At 40.7% G+C, this 21,881-nt stretch overlaps 1 protein-coding gene across 3 annotated transcripts in view; it reads left to right on the top strand.

Annotated features, from left to right (window-relative positions):
- MRTFA (myocardin related transcription factor A) overlaps window positions 1–21,881 on the top strand; it is an 80,934-nt gene that overhangs the window by 41,044 nt on the left and 18,009 nt on the right. For all 3 annotated transcript variants that reach the window (XM_083462286.1, XM_083462284.1, XM_083462285.1), the window contains one exon: window positions 9,887–9,952. In XM_083462286.1, coding sequence (XP_083318412.1) covers window positions 9,946–9,952 — 7 coding nt within the window. In that variant the 5' untranslated portion in view covers window positions 9,887–9,945. The remainder of the gene's footprint in view (window positions 1–9,886; window positions 9,953–21,881) is intronic.

The raw sequence follows: 21,881 nt of genomic DNA, 5'->3' as shown, positions 1-21,881 counted from the left end.
CAAAGTAAAGTATTCACACAGAAACAGGCTTGAGCAGCAGCCAGTAACCTTCTCTAATGCAAGGCTCAGGGGGGTGGGGTGGGGGGAGAGGAAGCTAAAAAAGAGGTATTGCAAGTGGAAGTGCAGCTTGCAGTCAGGTTTTTGAAGAATCAGCATGAAAGACTGACCTTATGGGGTGGGATTCCTGCCTGAGCTTACACTCCAATTCTGGATAGCTCCCAGACAAGGCATATACTCTGGAATTTATTCAAGCCCAGTATGGTCCAGCTGCAACGCCATTTGACTTATTTGTTTTAACTTGCAATCCCATTATACCAGCTGTGCTTGTGTAATGTATTTGCAAAGGCAGATGCTGTGAGCTCTGTGGAAATGCATTGCACTGCACTCTAGCACAGTGTTTCCCAACCTTGGGCCTCCAGCTGTTTTCGAACTACAATTCCCATCATCCCTGACCACTGGTCTTGCTAGCTGAGGATTATGGGAGTTGTAGTCCAAAAACAGCTGGAGGCCCAAGGTTGGGAAATGCTGCTCTAGCAGTTACTGCTACTATGTCTATGCTCTAAGACCAAGCCCTCCAGCTTGCCCACCTTGGCTCATAGACTTCTAGCATTAACACTTCCATATAGTGCCTCTATTCAGATGTATTTGGTGTTTGTGTTTTAGCCTATCATGCTTTAGCCTCTCTGTACTGCTATAACGTGCCCCTTCTGACTCTCATCCTGTGCCTGCCTGTCTTGCTGGCCTTACACTTGGAATGAGTAGCATTTCAGAGAAAACAGAAGGTCCTTGCTTTCAACATCCTACCTAACAGCCTAAATTTCACTTCCAGGACCTCATGTTTACATTTCCTCACTTCATTGGTGTCACAGCCACTAACTCCTCCCACAAACTATCAGGCTATCTAGACAGTATGCAGCACCCACATTTTTTGTGTTGGGCGAACAAGGCAGCCTGCAGTCTGCACACGCATCACACACCCAGCTATGCATGCCCCCAATTGTCAAACCAGCCACTATTAGTATTCCCTCTAGGACAGGCATGTCTAACTCCCAAGAATGCGATCTGCTCACACTATAAAAAGACTTGCTGTGATCTACCCATTCTCATTGCCAGATGTTTGTTGTGTGTAGGAACACTATGGCGATCGACCAGGGACACCCCCCCCCCCGCGATCGACCGGTTGGACATGCCTGCTGTCGGGGATATCCTTCTCACTGAAGGCTGAAACTTTCAGCTGGGTCCTTTTTTTAACCTATGAAGTGTAATTCATTTAATATAAACTGAAATCTACGTACATTGAGTTTGATCTAAAAGTTAAGCTTACCTTTTTTTATTTGAAGCTGACTCACCCACTATCTAGGTTTCTGCCATGTGGAATTCTATATTAGTGGTTAGGATTTAGTCTAGCTCTCCTGCATACTGTAATACCTCTATTGCAAGCCTTTTTGTTTGTGAATTTTGTCAGCATTCTAGTCTTGCTGTGACAGCTGAAATGGCAAACAATGGTTAGTGCTTGCCCGCCAACCCAGAAATGGAAACTCATTTCAAACCAAAATTTCAGATTTTGGTTTAATGGGAAAGTGTTGTCTGATGAAGCTAAGCAAATAATTATTCCGTTATCGCTACCATGTATAGTGGAGGCCACAACTTGAATGAACCCTTTTCTTCTTCTTTATAGGTTCTGATTAATTAGAATAATTTGCTAACCTCTACTGCACTCTTAGGGCCAGTCCCAAGCACTGAGCTACTTTCATAGTGGTCCATTTGTGCTATGATGCGTATCATACTTCAAATTGTTACTGTTGCATTATGTCTAGGTATAAGGGCTTTGTTCAGAATTTCTCTAATATTCTGATTTTCAGAGGAAAGTAACTATTGTTCTGTAGTGTATAGTCCCAGGTTACTGGTCCCTGCCAGACTGAAAGGCACTGCCACTGTGTGCTCATTTTGAACATACATTCAGCTAGTAAGCACCATGCACTAATCAGGTGGTTTTCTTTTCTTGTTGTCTGCCTTGCCCTTAGTAAAGATGGCACATTTCAGCTTTTATAAATGAGGGTCATTATGACACAGTTTAAAAGCATATTCCATAAATATACCAAATATTAAAACAGGAAAACTGAAACTAATGAACACGTAAGGGCTGGATGTGGAATTACAGGAAGAAAGGCTCCATCTGAATAGTAGATTTAGGATGTTACAAGAAATTAGGTGATAAGGAAGTTTGGAAGAGTATAGATACCTGAAGCAGCTGCTTTCTGTTCAGACTTTTTGGATACATTTTACATGTTTGCTCTCCTAGTTTACCAGACTGCTCCTATGAGCCACAGCTGTTGCCTTAGACCAGACATGGCCAAACTTGGCTTTCCAGCTGTTTTGGGACTATAATTCCCATCATCCCTGACCACTGGTCCTGTTAGCTAGGGATGATGGGAGTTGTAGTCCCAAAACAGCTGGAGGGCCAAGTTTGGCCATGCCTGCCTTAGACCTAGTGGCAACTGTCTGAGGCACACTTGCTTTGCATACTGTGATCTAAGTTTGTTTTCTAAAATAGTCATTGAATTTATAGATTTAGAAATTTGGCAGCCAAATGGAGTTGTCTTCTCTTAGTAGAGCCATTTAAAAATTATAGACTAACTTAGGTCTTGCCCGTTAATATCAATAGGCCTACTCAGGAATATGACTAACATTGATTATAGCCCATTGTGCTTTTATTGCACTTTTATTGCTTCCATACCAAGAAAACAATTAATGTGTCTGAGAATGTTCTTGGATGCTTGACCATGATTACAGTGTAGTGGCCCAGTATTAATGGGGATGTTCAAGGCGTGTGTGTGTGTGTGTGTGTGTGTGTATTGGCAATATTGCATTCATTTCAGATGGAGAGGTCAAACTAGAAAAGATTTCATTATAAGTGCTTTTTTCATTTCAGTCAGCTAACTTGAATAAAATAGGGAGGGGCAGGTAAGTTTCGCCCCCCCATAATTGATTACATGATGTGGTGCAGGCGCACACCATTGAGCTTTGACTTGATGATTTGAGAAGTGTGCAATCCCAAATTAAGGATTCACAGTTGCTGCTCAGAGTGATACCTTGAAGCCTAACCTTGTATAAAAGTAAGGTTTCTGTTTCATTCACAATAGATTTATTAACTTCCTCAAGCTTTGTCATATTCTGTTATTGCAGCAACATCAAATGCAAATGATCAGCAGAAAAATATTAATTTATTTAAAAAGATTTCTAGGGCACCCCCAGGACAGTGTCCTCTGGGTGGCTTGCAAAATTAAAACAAAAGGAACTGTATGTCTCTTGAAGTTGCTGAACTACTGAGTGTGTTCTTGCTATACTAATTAGTGTCAGTTCAAATAGATCAAAGCATTTCTTCAAGACAGAGGTATTATTTATTTTGGGGTAGTGTACATTTAGCTAAAACCAACTTACATGTTTTACATTTATATTCTGCCTTTTCCCCAAGGAGCTGAAGGTGGCATGCAAGGTCTTCTTTTCCCTCTCCACTTTTTCCCTCACAATTGTGTGAGGTAGGTTTGGCTGAGAGAGAGAGCAGCTGGCCTACAACAGGCTTCATGATCGAGTGGGCATTTGAATCTTAACTTCTAGTCTTAGTCCAGAATTTTACCCACTTAACCATATTAGCAGCAGTATAGTTCAGGTGTATGGAATCTTGGGCCCAGGGGCCAAATGCATCCCTCTTGACTTGGCTCTTGGGACTCTACCCTAGCCAAACACCCTCATTGGTCCTTCTCCGCACCCTCCTCTAGTGATTTTTCTTTGCTGGAAGTGTCATTGAACTGAGAAAACAACTCTTTCTGGCCAGGATGGAGACTGATGTTTGTGTGTGGCCATGCCTACCACTGGCACATGGCCCTTGGAATGTTTGCCATAATGTGGCCCTTTGAATGGAAAAGGTTCCCTACCCTTGGCATAAACAAATATCCTAGACCACAGTGCTAAATAAAGTTCTGAAGAATCTACGGATTACCCAGAACAGTGTTTCTGAAACAGTTGACCAGGATCAGCCAGTGGGTCTCAGTGCCACTGGATGAAACAAACAGATAATTTTTGGGGGGGTAGGGTTACGGTACAAGTTGAGTCTGAAAGGAGAATGGGAGAAGAAATTGTAGGAGATGGGTAAAATACTTTGAGATGCACGTAGGGATGGGGGGGGGACAAAAGAAAAAGCATTCTCCTACTCTGAATCAGACTTTGGATTGGCAAACTTTGCCCCAAATGTAGAGGTTGTACCTTATCTCCAGGGCAGATGTCTGTTCTGAGCTTAAGGAAAGCTGAGCTATAGAACTCCTTGCTACAAGGAAAGTGCCACGGCAAAGAATTTAGCAATATCCAGAGATGGATTAGATAGCATGATGTCAGTAACGGCCAGCTGATTGTACCAAAGTCTTCTTCCATTGTGTGATGATGCACCTCAGGAATTTCCAGCCATCTCAGGTTTTGCCTTGAGGGTAAAAAGCTTGATAATTCCTGATCTATCATTTTAAAACTCAGTATGACACAGTCAACAAGATCATATAACTCATTAGTCACACCAATGACTTGAGTTTTGGAATTCCTTTCCCCTTTCAAAGGGAATAATTTTCTTTGGAGATAGAATAAGGCAAGTGGGACCCACATTTTTTTAAAAAAATAGAATACCTTTTTGTATTTTTGCACTTTCACTCAAGCTTGATGATATCCCCCTCTTTTTTGTGGATAGTATGGTTTTGACTACATAATAAGGATCAAAAACTTGAGTTTTAGGGAACTTTCTCCCAGGTTCTCCTCTTTAGAATCTTTTTTGTTTTACCTTTAGTAAAAGGGTTCCTTATCACTAGATCGGCTTCAAGGGAAAGCGCAAAATAGGCTGTTGGAAATGGATGAAAATATATTCAAGATTTTTCTCAAATTCTAAAAGTTATTGGGGAGAAGGATCTGGTATGAAGGCTGTTGAACTGCATCTGTTTTCCTTGATGCTTTTGAAGCGTGTGTCTCTTGTCTATTTGCAAGGGACTGTGGTTGTATTCAGCAGCACTGTAAGAATGTGAACAGATGCCTGGTCTGCTTACTGGCAGCTGTCTTAGCAATCTTTCAGAAGTAAAAACTGTTTTGTTTCTTAGGAAGATTTCTGGGAGCTTGGAAATGCAAATATTAAATCACCGTGGTTTGAGGTGGAGAAGATTTCCTTCCACCAACTGGAACTGAGTAAAATGCAGTTAAAGGAACTGATTCTGTTTTCTACATTTCATATCTGCTTTTGTAAGCCACCCCTTTATAGCCCAACGGGAAGTAGTTCATTTTTTCTCAGCATTTTTGCATTGGTATAATCCCTTGACATGAATATAAATAGGGTGTCTTGCCCCGAGTGTCTCCTAAAGATATTACAGAGTAAATCAGCAAGTTCTCCTCTTACTGTGGTTGCCAAGGAAGCTGTAAAGAAACGCCTGGCATTTTGCAGCAGTAGTTGTCCCTGCACTCAAGTAAAAGCAGGAATGGAGTGTGAGATGTAGTAAAGCAAACAGTTTTCTCTAAGTTTTGTCCTATGCTTAAGATTGATGAGCTCTTCAAGAGTTCATACACATCATAGGAGCAATATACATTGTAAAATTGAAATGAGTGCCAGTTCTTTCCCCTTATTCCAGTTGATACACTGTAATACAAATTATTGCTGATCTTCTTCCCGCTGATGGAATACACAGCCATGACTCTTTAGGTGGTGTGTACAATCTGCTTCACTTAAATGTTTATGAACTATATAATCTGCCAAAGTGCATAGACAGTTCACATTCCCCCTCAGCCTTCAGTGGATTAAAGTATTATTCTCTAGAATGGCATCATGTTTCATGTACAAGGCAAAAGCCTGCTCTAAATAAGCTTGTGAGCACCTCCAATCTAAGATCGAAGCTCATATGTTTGCTACAAGAAAGCATTGGCATTCAGGGAAGTTTTTAATGTGTGATGTTGTATTGTGTTTTTACTGTTTTTTGTGGAAGCTGCCAAGAGTGGCTGGGGCAGTCAGATGAGTGACATATAAATAAATTGTTGTTGTTTTAGTGCATAACTCTGGATCTCTGCCGCATTCTACTCTTTTTGGACCTGGCAAATGATATTTCATGAATCCATTTAAAAGCTGGTTAGCACTTTGAGCTTTCAGCAATTTCACTGTAAGCTCCTTAATTTTTATTTCTTAATGGTCTCACACTTGGAACCAAACACCTTCTATGCTGAGTATGTTTTGTGAGCACTCATGATTCAGAAGGGAATATGAACATTTCATATGAGTTGGTTGCTAGCTGTCAGGGTCACCATAGCAAGAAAGGAATATAACCTTTTCAAATAAAGTTCAGATTAATTGGGGATGGGAGGGTGGTTTTGAGCTCTTCAAATGGCTTATTTGCATTGGTAGCTTAGCAGTTAGTGCTGATTTGAAATTGATGTTAGCATCCATCTGTCTTGAGAAATAATGGAGTGTGCCTCTGGGGGTGAAGTCAAACCATTGTGTTAGCAGCAGCAAGTGACCACCTTAGGGAGCAAGCCTGGGCAGTGTGTATGGGGGTCCTGGGCTGCCCAGACAACAAGACCCCCCCCCCCGCCCTCGCTGATGGTGGTCCAAAAGAAAGCAGAGCAATATGTTTGGCACCAGCTTGGCTGCAGGAGTTGCCATAAGGAAGCATATAAGGCACCATCCAATTGTCTTAGGGACTCCAGTCTGGATTTGTGTAGGGTTTCCTCCTTAGCTTTTTCTTCTCCTGAAAAACAGTGGAGGTTTAGGATCAGTTTTTCTTCTCCTAGATGGGCTTCCTTCCCAGCTTGATGAGCCCCAGCTACCTCTTGAGGTGAAATAACATTGCATTTATTTATTATATTTTACATGTTACAAATTTACAAAACATAAATAAAATTATCACAATTGCACAGTGTATAAACAGAATGGGTAATACTGTAGCCTTAATAGAATTTGATCACGAAAGGGCAGTGCCTACTTAATTTAACATGCTGAGGGTCGCTTCTTGCTTTGTGCTGCTGCTGCTGCTGCTCCTTCCTCCTCCTCTGCATTTGCCTTGGCTGCCACCTCCTCGTCCTCTCTGCTGTCATTTGTGGAGAGGCCCACTGACGCTTCCTTAGAGCAGGAGAGAGGAGTTGGGGTCGCCCACTGCAGTGGTGGCCAGAGGGTTCACTCTGAGGTTCACCCCACAAGCCTGAAGTGACACTGCCTACCTTAATCAAACATAGAGAGAGTTCCAAGTGGGGGCGGGGGTTATAGGCTTAGTTTAGAAACGCTTTCAGTTAGCTGCCGAAAAGGATGTGAAAGGGAAATGGTTCAGACCTGCTATCAGATGCAAAAGCACTCAGCGCAGGATATAAACTCTTGTGTGGCCTGGTGGTGATGCAGGCGATTGGAAAGAGTGGGAAGTGGGGATGTGGGCCGGATGCAAGATGGATTGTTACCTAGAAGCTTAAAGTAGCAGGAACTGGTAGCCCCATACCAGCTTACACACATATCAGAGCACAAACAGAATTTTGAGTTGGGGCAGTGTTTATAAACTTCAACAATGCAAATATTTTAAAACAATGTTTTAAAAGAAAGTGGGTTTTGGGAAGCTAGCATTAGACTCGTTTCAGCTTTAACGATTTTAGATGAGTTGTTACATTCTCTTCGACATGAAAGCTATGATACTTGACAGCAGCCTTTCAGCATTACATTCTAGCAGGCTTCTTGAGTAACTACTTTCAGCATACCTTAAGTTCCTCTCGCATACTTTCATCTGGTTACAATGGGTGTTTTCACTTCCGATTCAAACGGTTCATGCAGTACTAATTTGACCCACCCTTCAGTGGCTTCATTTGATTGCTGCACTGTTCTGGCAGTAAGATTATTTTTAATGCTTTTCTAAAATGAAGGCAATATAGAAATGTGTACTTAATACCTCAAAGATATATACTTGTAGACTAGTCCAGACAAGCTAATGCCATAATAAATGTGTTAATCTTCATAGTACCAGAAGATTCTTTTGTTTTTTCTGCAACACACTAAAACAACTTGCCTCTCTGGAAATTATTTCTGAATGTGTCTGTGATGTTCAAAGTTGTTTGAACATCTTCTAAAGCGACTTGATCCCAGTTTATATTGTAACTTTTTGCAAACTTTGGTGCTCAGGATATGATACAAACATGCTTGTATGTTGTCATCTTGCAGAATTACTTTAAGTTTACTTGTGTAATACTGGTGTCACTTGAATAGTTAACAAATGATTGCCTTGTAGTTATGAAAGCAATTTTTAAAAAGTTCTATCTTCCACTTTTTTCAATCTTTAGGAAATCAAAACTTTCACAATCATAAAAAGGCTACACAAAAGTTGGGTTTTATATTACCTTAACCACTGTTAGAAACTGGGATAGAAAAACTAGAAGCCAAATGGCTTCTGGGACCTGGGTTGTGGGTGCCAAAAGAATGTAGTCACCACTGGGGGGGTGGAGGGTCAGAAACACTTTTTATTATTTTGATAAGCTTTAATTAATGTGCAATTCATGTAAGTGACACATTGTTGATATCACACTTTAAACATTTTACATGTTTAAATTGGTGTTTTCAAAACACTATTTATTGTTAAACTCCTTAACATATTGTCTATTCTTAACATATACTTTGAGGCTTCAAAGCACATACGTTTCACTAATCCTTGAGTGTCAACCAGACGCAAAAAATGGCACCCAGGCTTTTTAAGGTGCTCATGAATGGAGAATCTTAAGGCGCAAAATGTTCCTGGTGCCCTGCTAATTTCAAACCCTAACAGCCCAAACAGCTTTAGTTGGTGCCTCTTAACACAGCGTGGAGGACCAGATCAAGAATAATTTTTCAGCTAAATGGGGCAGCTAACTTGTATCAGCACCTTCTATAAGCACATAATTGCAACATGATTTGCATATATATCATATTCATATTGTGTGTATGCATAGCTATGGGTATACTCAGCTTCATTATCATTGTCCCCATAGAAAAATGTCTAAAGATACACATAACATAATACCTTTTCCTGCAGATATGCTACTCAGAATTTATTTCTGTTTTGTTCTCACAATTTCTAGTATATTTTAATACCACACTATGATTTGTAAGCATACATCGAGAGAGTATGTAAAATATACCTTGTGTCACTAACTCTATGGATTGTGAGGGTAATTAAAGTACATTCAGATTCAGAAGAAACTGATCCATGTTATGTGCACTTCAGTATAAACGTGTTCAGTATAAACGTGTTCAGTATAAACGTGTTCCGTATAAACGTGTTCAGTATAAACGTGTTCAGTATAAACGGTTTACACTGAATTCTTCAAATCCTTAAAAGGATTTTTTCTTGGAATCTCATTTTTTGGAAGCAGTGTTGGTACAATCTGTTGGTTGTGAGAAATAGGGACAAGCCATGCAACTGACAGTATAGTTGTTAGTGATAAATTTAGGTGTATGTGAATGAAAACGTCGGTAAATGTGAATTTCTGCATTTTACTGGATCAGAGTCTGTTTGTGTGGTCCCCATGTTTTTATGCTTTCATTATTTGCAAAGGACTGTGGTGCTGCAGGAGTTGTTGAGCAACAGGCCCTGTTTTCATACTCTGTGGATTTTTTTATCAACCTGCTAAAATGCATTGTAACTTCCTCTCCCCGCTGTCTACAGCAGAATACGGAAACCTTGCTGCCTGAGGCCACTTCTGCAATTGCAAGAGTTAAGAATTGGGTGGGGATGACAGGGCTTCTCTCCTACACACTAATGTTCTGGAGCTAAAAAAAAGGAAAATGAAGAGAAAAATATGCTCTGCATTGTGGCATGTCACAGTAACCTGTTCCGCACTTAATTCTTTGTCTGCCTCATTGCAGTGCTACAGTTGAAGCTCCAGCAGCGACGAACACGTGAGGAGCTGGTTAGCCAAGGGATCATGCCTCGTAAGTATAACTTGTTTAAACTTCTTCTTTCTCTTTGAATATACAATGACTTTTTTTGAGATGAGAAAGATCTTTGAAACATCTGCCCTTCCAAGATCCATTCCACTTCAGTCCCCATGTACGGTGTGTGGAGCCTTGTGCCATTTTTAATTTCTAGGACTGGTACCCTAGCATCTATTTTCTGGAAGTTGGTTGCTGCACAGAGTAAGATGTGACTGTATTACTTGATAAAGAAGGACTTACGGGAAGATGTTGCCATGCTAGAAACATGTGAAACACTGGGTGCATGGTAGTCATTTTCTTAGCATGCTTCCTGCCATTGAGCTAGGAGTGTGGCTGCACACATGCTTAGTAGTACCCTGGCTATAAAATGTTCATGCAACAAAGATTTTTTTCTGCATTTGCTACTGTTTAGAATTACACTGTAACCTTTAGACAGCAGGTTTTGTTGCATGGTGACAAGTGCTGCAATAGCTTGTTCATTAGGCGTGGCTCAAGTCAGTGATGAAACAAATATATGCAGGGCTAAGGAACGCTTTGAAAATAACTTTTTAGTGTATGAAAAGTTATGATCAAATAGACATCAGGAGAAGTAACATGAGGGCTGGTAGAAAAGCAGTTGAATTATTTTTGCATGCTCTGTAGTGTATTTGCCTTGAAGCCTTTACAAAGGTGTTGGCTCTGCTAAGAATTGTGCAAGCATCGGCTCAGTGTACCAATATCATGTTGCTGTTTTGCTACAAGAGTACTAGACGACTCATTTTGGGTTAGAAGGATTTTCTTTGTTTCTGTTATAAGCAGCATCCAGATATATCAACATTTTATTTTGCAAGTCCTAGCTGTTGCAATAACAACTGGGACTTTATGTGAAGCTGGCCTGTAAACATTTTTGTCTGTTGATTAGTTGGAAGTACACAGTTGTTTCTGGGGGAAGTTCCTGGCTCTCTAAAAGCTGAAAAGCAAATAAAGAGGAGTTTGGAGGGTCCTTTCTTGCACATATATTTTCCTATATCTCGATACTAGTAAATTATTCCGTTCACTTTTGGTTTCTGTTCTTCATGTTGAGACATATGATTTTAGTTGGCATGTTTATAAAAATTGTCAAATTCTAAAAAAAATGTTCCATGATTCTCTGCTTGCTTTGTGCCTTTTGTGAGCAAAGGGGTTTCAAACAGAACCCAGTGTAAGGGGACTCTAACAGACTCCCCAGTGCCTCATGCTGACCTGTTCAGCATCTTTAATTTCAGTATTGACAACCGTAGTAAAATGTGCAGCAACAATTGCATGTTGAATGACTGTTTTCCAAGTGACTTTCTTTATAATGGATTTGATAAGTTTTCGGATACTTTTGAAGTGTTACAGCAGCTAATTGGGCTATTTCCGTTGCTGCCTCTGTAATTCCAATAGGCAGGAGTCTGGGTTCTGTATGCATGCTGGCTTGCTTTGTGGGCAATGGCACTAGATGTAAACAAATTTAAGAGCAATCAGGTGTTTTGAATAGGTGTATTATAAGCAGAAAACTAATATAAAACTTGATCTTTTCAGTATAAACAGACATATTTGGCAAGCCGATTGGTGAATGTTATTCCTCTAGTGCAGAGAGAGTCTAAAAAACTTGTCAAGGATAGATTGATAGCAAATAGAATACCATTAGTTGAAAATGTATTATTTCAGAACTAGGGTTAGCTCACCTTTCGCTTTCTTTACTGCCATCCTCATGTCTCATTTGTGGGCCTGCCATTCAATTTTAAAACACTTCCAGTCAATTAACCATCAGTTTTACTTTATTTATTGATAAGTTAAGCTTGCACATGAATAAATTCTAGATTTAGAATGTTAATGGACACTTTTAAATGTTCAGGCATACTCTCCAGGATTTCTTTTTTTTTAAAAAAAGGAAAACACATACAACTCTGATACATTGGATAGATCAGAAGAAATATTTGTTCTAGACCAAATAATTATATTGTTGCATCAGGTGTGTGTGTGTTTAAATGGAAGAGAGGGGATGTGGAAGAAAAGAAGTAGGTTTCAGTTCATAGTGTTTTAATAAGATATATCTAATTTTCATTTTAAATGTCAGTGTGCAGCTATTTTTTGTATATTGAAATTTGAGAGATGAAGGTGACCCAGGCCATGTCTGTGAGGAAGCAACTCCAAAGTGCTGGGGATTTCCCTTTCTAGCAGTGGGTGGAGCTGTTGGGGTCCCACAGCCTGCCCGCCTGCCCTTCCCCAGACTATTGTGCTTCAGTGAGAAGCAGCAAGAGGGGCTTCTAGGAACCCAGTACCCATCCTTTTCTGCCTCCCACCCCCAACCCGGTCTTCCCTACTGGTTGGCCAGGCTTTTGACTGGAGGAGCAGGCAGCAGTATCACCAGTGCCTTCCACCTTGATGACAGCAAGCAAAACCTTGGCTTTAGATCTCTGCCAGGAGTCCACACAACCCTTGTCAACCCTTCCTATGATATGTAGTCATTGCTAGATCAATGAAGTGCCATATCCATTCAAAATAATTATATTTTATCCCACCATTCCTTCAGTGAGCTCAAAGCAACATACATAAATTTATCTTCACCACAACCCTTTGAGGTAGGATAGGCTGAGAAAGTGTAACTGGCTCACAGTCATGCAGTGAGCTTTATGGTTGAGTGGAGGTTGATTAAAAACTTTGATTGACTACTTGGGTTCATTAGTTAGTTCTTATTTCAGTCCTACTTATTTGCATTCTTTTGTGACTACACTTTATCAGGCACAGGTCTCTTGGCTGCTAGGGTTTACCTGTAGCATAGATCAGGAATGGGGGGCCTTGTGGCCCTCCAGATGTTGGACTACTACTCCCGTCATTCCCCATAATTTTTCTTTGGGGTGTGTGTGTGTGTGTGTGTACATTTTTCCAATTATTGTTGTAGATACACAGAGTAAGCATTCTGTGTAGTATGCTGTGATTCAAACTATAAAACACTTCATACTGTACTTTTAATCTATTATTAGTTAAATGCCCATCACTCTGATAATACAGAGGGCCTTGTTAATGGAGGCCAGTCCTCCTGTTGTTATGGTTAGCAGGTTGGTTTAGGCCCCTGGTGCAGTGCTTTATTTTTGGAAACCATTTTGGGATAAAGTATAGGGGCACAAGGAGGTAGTTGAGATGGAGGCCTGGCTTGTTCCAGTGTCACAGTGATTCCAGTGACAGGGATGAGGTTCAGGTTTTATCCCCTACCCCCCGTTATGTTCCAGAGTGAAACCAGATTAGAAACTTCAGTGATTAAGTGGTATATAAATAGCTTAAATATATGCATACATACTTTGTTCTAATGAAAGCATTGGAGAACTGAACTAGCCCATGTTTGCATAGTTCAGCCCTGATTCTGCATCTTGGTGTGATAAAACCGTAGAGATTGACTATTGCTAATCTTAATAGAAATTTAGAATCAAGGCACCTTTGCTGATACTAGTATAGAATAGTGGCTGCCATAATAATAGAAATGCATAAATTGTCCTCCATCCTTGCCTCTGTGCACGTTCAGTGTAAGTATATTCAGGTATGTTATAATGACACTCCTTGACCTTGCTTTTGAGGGAAGCCATGCTTGATCCTTCTGGGTTTCTCTTCCAAAAATTGTTTACATAAAACAAGCACATGATAAACAAGCAATAAAGGCTTTAATCACAAGAGTGAGAAGGAAGAGGACTGAATTTACATTATGAGATCTGGTATCTTGCCTTATTAATAGTATGGCCTGACCATAATGCCAGTGTGCAGTTCAGAGAGATTCTAGAAGTTGTTCATTTTAACTTGGCAGTGTTGCAAATTAGAGAAACCACAAAAGACGAGACGCTTCTGCTTGTTGTGTCCTCCAATCCCATTCATTCAGATTATATGAGTATTTTGTTAAACTTCCTTAATTTAAACAGTTCAGTATGTCTAAGGCAAGGCTGAGGGCTGCATATTCTAGATATATAGTTCATTTATGAACTTACTCAACTTGTGAAATGCCTAGGGAGGAGAGGGATTGCAGTCAAGGACCTTCTAGGTCCCATTTTACTCACTTAAATGGGTCCTATCTTTGCATTTTTGGGCATTCTTCCTAGAACAGATTTGAGGTCAGAGCAGTTTGTTCCAAAACAGATCTGCATTTGAGGTTGGAGCAGAAAAAAATAGGAAGCTTTTACATTTATTTTTCTCAAGTACACTTAAGCTTGCTTAAATACCCATTCAAAACAACCCATCTCCTTTTAGAATAATGCAAGCTGTTGGCTGTACTTTTACTTCTTATACTTTTTAAACTAGTGGAATTAAAACCACATTGTGTGCCTTCATTAACTTTCTTGGTATGCTAATAGTGAAATATTATTTTGCCCTGAGTAAACTTGTAAAACGTGATGGGCTTTGTCAGACTGGGAGCTAGTAAACCTGCATATACTCTACAGTTGAGCATTTCCTAATGCATTGTGGCTATCTCAAGCAGCTAACTTAAAAGCACCATTTCTGGATGAAGTTAACATTTTCATTTCTTGAAGGCCAGCATACAGTGGTACCTCGGGTTAAGAACGTAATTCGTTCTGAAGGTCCGTTCTTAACCTGAAACTGTTCTTAACCTGAGGTACCACTTTAGCTAGTAGAGCCTCCTGCTGCCACCGCACTGTGGCGGCGTGATTTCTCTTCCCATCCTGAAGCAAAGTTCTTAACCCGAGGTACTATTTCTGGGTTAGCGGAGTCTGTAACCTGAAGCGTCTGTAACCTGAAGCGTCTGTAACCCGAGGTACCACTGTATATGCCACACACAACTCAACTAGAATATCAAGGATAAAACCATAGCTCAGTGGTACGTGTTTTATATGCAGGCACCCAGGCTTATTCCCAATACCTCCATGTAGGGCTTGGAAAAAGCTGTGTCTGAAATGCTGGAGAGCCTCTACCACCAGCCATTGTAGTTCAAGGATGGGAAACCCTTTTCAGCCCAAGGGCTGCACTGTTTTCATGGGCAAAATTGGGACTTTTCCATTTGTACAGCATGACAGTCTACATTCCAGCTACATGAAAATCAGAGGTGTCTACTGGGCTGGTAAGAGATGGGTCCTAGGGTGAGTCTCAAGGATTGGCTAGAGAGATCAGGGGGGTTACAGTGGTCCCTTGGTTCTGATTCTCCTCCCCCCTTCCAATTGTAGACAGATACTGAATAGATTGATCAGTGTACGACAGAGTTTTATATTTGTTGTATCTGCATTGAGGTTTACTGGCCAATTTCTGCTGGTGCTTGCTGCCAATCTCCTCCTCTAAGTTATCTGGCATGCACAAGGAGGCTTGTGGGAGAGACAAGGGTTTCTCTAATTTGTGCTGCATTATGAAGAAAGTAAGAAATGGGAGGGGCCTCTTCCACACTTCTATTATCCAAACACCTGGTCAAACTAGAGTAGACCTTGCCTTTCCCTTGAGTCTTGATACTTGAAGAGAGCTTGAGGGAAAGGCAGGATTCTCATCCTTTGTGGTATTTTGGGAACAATGAGGAACCATAGGAGTCTTTCTCTACTCCTTCACAATCTCTGACTTAAAAGGAAGTGAAAGAAGATCAGCCTTTCCCTTGAGCCTTCTGGCAAGTGGAAAAGAGACTTATTTGCACTGAAGTTTGAATGTGAACAAGTGCAAGAGGGTACAGCTGTTTTCTAGCTGCTCCCAATGACAGCAAAAAGGGAGGCTGAGAGAGAAATATTAGATACTGTTGGGCATCCTACTTTCATATTTTGAAATTTTCACATGCATTTGGTAGAGAACTAGTGTCATGTAGTAGTTAATGAGACCAGACCAATCTGGGTTCAAATCCCCATTCAGCAATGTAGCTTACTGGACTAGTCACTGTCTCTTAGCCCAACCCTACTTCATAGGGTTGTTGTGAGAATTAGCTGACAACTCACATTGAGAAGGGTTTGGGGTTGTTTTTTGAGGAATAAAAAATAGTATAGCATATACGCTACAAAACAGAAACTTTGCAACACCATTATTAGCCACTTCATGCTTTTAAATGTAGAATAGAGCAGATACCAGAATTTTTTCCAGTGGGAACATTGTCTTGATACATTTTTCTTTTAAACACTAGCTCAGGAGTGGGAAATATCTGTCCCTAAGGCCCAGTTAGGCCTTCCAGACCTTATCATTTGGCCCGCAAGGCATATCCACTTGCCCTCATATTAATTAGGCCTTTGGCTAATTAAACAGTCTTTGGCTTTTTATGTATTTTTGCGTTTTTATATTGTAAAACGCCTTGTGATCCTCTCTGATGAAGGGCCGCATAGAAAATGAATGAATGAATGAATGAATAAATGAATGAATGACACCAGGCATGTCCCTAGACTTGAAAAAGGGGTTTGCACACAGACGCCATCTGGAAAGACGTTGCAATGTTTCAAAATGTTGTGTACCACATGGGTCACCTGGTACTATTGTGATGTTAGGGGATTGAGTGGTGTGTGTGGTCTTGCCCACCTGTTACATGGCACACAAGAGTGGAGGGATATGAATCTGGCCTGCTGGCTGGATTCAGTTCTCCACCCCTGCCCTGGTTACCACTTCATGCACTATGTTTTACCTTGATGCCCTAATTGTGAGGCTTACCTAAGTGTTGAGAAAAAGACACCCAGAACCCATACAGAGAAGAACCATCACTAGAATTGTACCATACTTTAATTGTGTGTCCACGACTAGCACTGCCTCCTCTACAAAAAACATTAGGTGTAGTGGCCTCCACAACAGTTTTATATATAAGGCTAAAAAAAGACTACTAGTCTCCGGACATGTTTCAAGTGCAGTTATCTTCCAAGACAGAAATGTCCATATTGTAGCGCATGTTTAATAAAATTATGTGGTGAAACCACAGGAGACATCTGCCCTGTGCCTTCCATTATGCATTTTGCAGGTTGTTGGATACTGTCAACACTTCCAAACCACCAAGCAGGAAGGAAATCCACAGAAATTGATTGTGAAAATATAGCCTTGCAAGCACAGTGGTCTTGTGGTTAGTGCTTTACATAGACCTCTGCCTCTCTCTCCTTGTTGTGAGACAAGCAGGATGGAGAGGGCATTGCTGCAGGAACCCGATCCTTGACTCCTTGTGCTGCTCTGTAGTGCCCCTTTGTGATCAGTGTAGGAATGACATTGATGGAACCCTGTCAACAAGAATTTGAAAAGACTATAAAGATTTGTTGTTGTTGTTTAGTCGTTTTAGTCGTGTCCGACTCTTTGTGACCCCATGGACCAGAGCATGCCAGGCACTCCTGTCTTCCACTACCTACCGCATATTGGTCAAACTCATGCTGGTAGCTTCGAGAACACCGTCCAACCATCTTGTCCTCTGTCATCCCCTTCTCCTTGTGCCCTCCATCTTTCCCAGCATCAGGGTCTTTTCCAGGGAGTCTTCTCTTCTCATGAGGTGGCCAAAGTATTGGAGCCTCAGCTTCACGCTCTGTCCTTCCAGTTGAGCACTCAGGGCTGATTTCCTTAAGAATGGATACGTTTGATCTTCTTGCAGTCCATGGGACTCTCAAGAGTCTCCTCCAGCACCATAATTCAATAGCATCAATTCTTCGGCGATCAGCCTTCTTTATGGTCCAGCTCTCACTTCCATACATCACTACTGGGAAAACCATGGCTTTAACTACATGGACCTTTGTTGGTAAGGTGATGTCTCTGCTTTTAATGATCCTATCTAGGCTTGCCATCGCCTTTCTCCCAAGGAGCAGGTGTCTTTTAATTTCGTGACTGCTGTCACCTATTTGTAACCTATCTATAAAGATTACCTATCTTTTAACTTTACTCACATTTGTCCCTGGCATCAAATGACAATATTTTTTCAAGTTACCAGCTTGGGGTATTGCAGAAATAATAGACTTGTCTTTCATACATGATCCTAAATCATGGTTCAGAGTTATAGCAATGAGCTGCAGTGAGTTCTCACCACTTCTCAGGAGCCATGATGAAGAGTGTAGAAAGCTTTTGGTTCCCTTTAAATTAACCACAGATTGTTGCAATGTCCAAACCTAGATACACTGACCCAATTCACATGTAACATTAAACCAAACAATGATATATCATTATGAGGATGAACTGCGGCAAACCTTTGCCTCATGTGTTCTCCCCTCCTTCCACAAGGAAGAGATCAGAAGCTTCCATGTTAGATTAACCACAGTTCAGCATTATGTCTGAACCCTTAACTATGGTTTGTTGAAAAAACCCAGCTTCTTAAACTATGAAGATGTCTTGTTTTAAGAAACTGTAATTAAGATCTGTAATTAAGAATTACGGGTAAGTTTGTTGGGTCTGAAATGAAATGGCAAGCTGTGGTCAGTCTAAAATGGAAGCAAAAGTATTCTGCCTGAATGCAGCCAGTTTGTATTTTAATCATTAAGCTTGCTCAGTAGAATTCCTTCTGATTTGTGGGATTAGTAAGAAGTCTAACATAGGAAGGAATGTTTCTATTTTGGGATTAGTTAATAACTATGAAAAACTATTGTACAAGTACTTAAAACATATTTTAAAGAGGATTACAACTAGTTAATGTTATCGACTGGTAGGTCAAGGGAGCTCAGAGTAAATATACTGGAGAGAGAGAGAGTAAATGGTACATTGCTGTAGTCTAGTTGAAGCTGACTTTCTGGTCCATGATGCTAGAATGATTGCAAATGACTTCTTGTTTTTGCAACCAATATAGTGGTCAATAAGATGAACAATCTGAACCAGCAATATACAGCATTCAGTTGAATTAAGTGTTCTGTGGTTGTATGAAGCTTTTTTAAAGTGGTGCTATGTTCAGAATGCAGTAGTCCGCTTTAACCAAACCCTTGCAGAACACAAAACAGAGCTATCAACAGCTTTAACTTTTTCTGGAAGTGTATTATCTACATTTCATGTATAAACTAATCCATTTGTTCCCATGGCTCCTGGTATTTAGTTGGTCATGCTTTCAGCTAAGTTCTGTGTGTGTTTCAAGAGCAGTTAATAAGTAGCAAAAATGAGGAAATGCTATCTAAATGGCTTTGCCTTTTCTCATAATTTTAATCTGCTAAAAAGGAACATTTCTCTGCCCTGCTTCATTTCCTCACCATTTGAACTAGATGGGAAAGATACTGTAGTTTACTTTAAATGTGAACTACAAAGCTACCCTGCATAACAAATTATGCCAGACTTAATGAACTATGTGTTCCTGACATACAGGGAACTTCAGGATCTTTGGCAAAGAGAGACATTTGTTTTAATACAAGTTTGCTCTGGTGGAACAGGAAGCTGCCTTCTATGGAGTCAGACCATTGGTCCATCTAGGTCCACATTGTTTACACCAACTGACAGCATCTTTCTAGTGTTTCCAACAGAAGACATTCCCAGCCCTACCTAGAGATATTGGGGATTGAACCCTGGGACCTTCTGCATCCACTGAGCTATGGTACTTCCAGGTTCAGTCACCATGTCTCAGGGTTGCATGTGCCAACAGTTGCAGGGAGTTAGTTTCATATTTGTGATGACTGAGAGTGCTGCAAGAACAAGGATACAGAGGAAGGAAGGGAAGTTATAAAGCATCATTAAGATAAATTGATCTACTCTCTTCTCTCACTCAGAGGTTGCAAATCTAAAGCACATTTGGGAGAGCTTCAAAAGTTGTTACTTCAATGTCATGCCCTTATGGTGCATCACAAATAGAAGCTATGAGATATACTGTATACGCAAGCCTTTATTTTACCGACTCTCTGGATTGTAGCTAACACTCCTAATTTTAAAAACAGAGAAGGCACAGGTCTGGGGATACTGGCAAGCTACTATAATATCTACAGTGTTTAATATAATTTACTGTTCATTTTATGGCAAATACTTACTCTTCAAGCCTGTCCCATGCTCATGGACAGCCTCTTTGATTGGTTTCACTGTAGTGCAGATCTTCACCTACATCAAGGAGTCTCCAGAGGAATATTTCCCATGCTGCATTTCCCATGCTTTGCTGCAAAACAGGTATATGCACACTGTTTTCAAAGCGCTGAGTAAAGTGATCTATGTTTATTTTCTCCTTGGAAGGCATTGATTGTTTGGGATCCAGTGTGCTGTCTGAGGACAGATTTGCATATGACACTAAAGCTAAACATGCTTTCAGAAATGGTGTATATTCCTCAAAGCAAAATGAAATGGAACTCTTGATGACAAGAAAAAACAAACTCTTTTGCAGCTAAAGCTTTTCTATTAGAAAAATAAACAATGTTCTGAGTCTGTTATTCAGATACAGCCCAACTGCTTAGCAGTAAGAGTATTTTTGGATTTATGAGCATGTGCGTTTACCCTACCATAAATCAAGTGTAAACCCTCTCTGTCGCCTGGGGCTACAGGGCTATGGCAACCTTACAGCATTATCATATTGTATACTTACAGTGATCTCAGTTCTGGCTACCAATCCTTTTGTAGACAAAATGACATCATCCATTGCACAAGAGGAAGGTTTCAGCAGACTTGGGAGAACCCAAACACTTGTGGGGGGAAACCCCAAGGTTGAACAAAAAATCCCATCAGCTCCAGCCAGCATGGCCAATGGTTAGGGATGATGGGAGTTGAAGTTCAACAACATCTACAGGGCAACACATTGTAAGCTGTTGTAAGCTCCTATAGATGGGCTTTTATCTACATGAGTAGTGATACCATTAAGTTTCTTTAAAATATTCAACTTATGAGGTTAGTGTGTCTCATTCTTGTTGTTTTACCTAGAACAACACTTGAATATACTGACATCTGGATCTTTTAAGAAAAGAGAACATAATAGAAACATACAACTTGCTTCATGGCTTTGAATTGTTTCTCAGCTAGTGCTAAAATAATAATACTCAAGGAATGAAATCTCTTCCGATTTAGCTCCTAAAAAGAGCAGATAATTCTGATTATCTTTCCAGCATCTTCCTTTGTAAAAGCTAGTGGAACTGAGTTGGTTTACCTGTAGTGGCCCTGGTTGTGTTTCAGTTTCTAAATGAGAATAGTCTTAATTGCTGCTGTTAACACTGGGCTTAAATTAAGGTGTAGCTAAAAATCTTGGGTTTCCCCCCTATAGAATATCAGAAGAGCCCTGCTGGATCAGATTAGTGGCCCATCTAGTTCATCATCCTGTTGTCACAGTGGCCAACCTATGGGAAGACCACAGTCAGGATCAGAGGGCAACAGTACTCTCCCCACTTGCAATTCCCAGCAGCTGATATTTGGAGGCATACTGCCTCTGAAAACACAGCCTGGGCCATGAGCCTACAGTGGTACCTCCGGTTGCGAATGGGATCTGTTCCAGAGGTCCAGTTGGATCCCAAGGTTTCCGCAACCTGAGGACCGCTTCTGCACGTGCGTGCGGTGAAACCCGATCAAATACTTCCGTGTTTGCCGCTTTTGCATCCTGAAGTTTACGTAATCAGAGGTACTACTGTACCTCCTTCTCACTTCATCAGATCAAACAGGGATACATTTGTGATGGCACCAATGTTCCTTGAAAGGGCCCCACTTTAAGTCCTACTGTTAGAATCTGTTCCTTTTCAAGTAAGTTTTTAATTATCTTGGTTATCAATAAGTGTGATAGTATGGTTAGGTTTGGCAACTACTCTGGGTTACAATCAATTTTCAGACTGTTTGCTTGCCAGCACCTTAATGGATGTCCTTTAAGGATCTTTGAAATCTTCAAAATATAGCAAAGGTAGGGTATGGAAAGGAATATTGGCCTTTGGCTACTTTTCTGTGTCATGTTGCTGATGCATAGAGGTTGGAGTGAGTGAGGTTCCCAGTGCTTGTGCAGTTACGCATCTAAGACTGGCTATATACAGATTGTTACATGGAACCTAGGGGTTTGCAGAGGGGGCTATGCAACCTCTTTAAATGCTTTCTTTCTACATTGCAGTCCATGAGGGACTGGGTGCTGTCTTGCTCCATTCCT

Source organism: Podarcis liolepis (genome assembly GCF_965112155.1).
Source record: "Podarcis liolepis genome assembly, chromosome: 10".
NCBI lineage: Eukaryota > Metazoa > Chordata > Lepidosauria > Squamata > Lacertidae > Podarcis > Podarcis liolepis.
The sequence above is the reverse complement of the archived record's forward strand: the minus strand, read 5'-3'. Positions and strand labels throughout refer to the sequence as shown.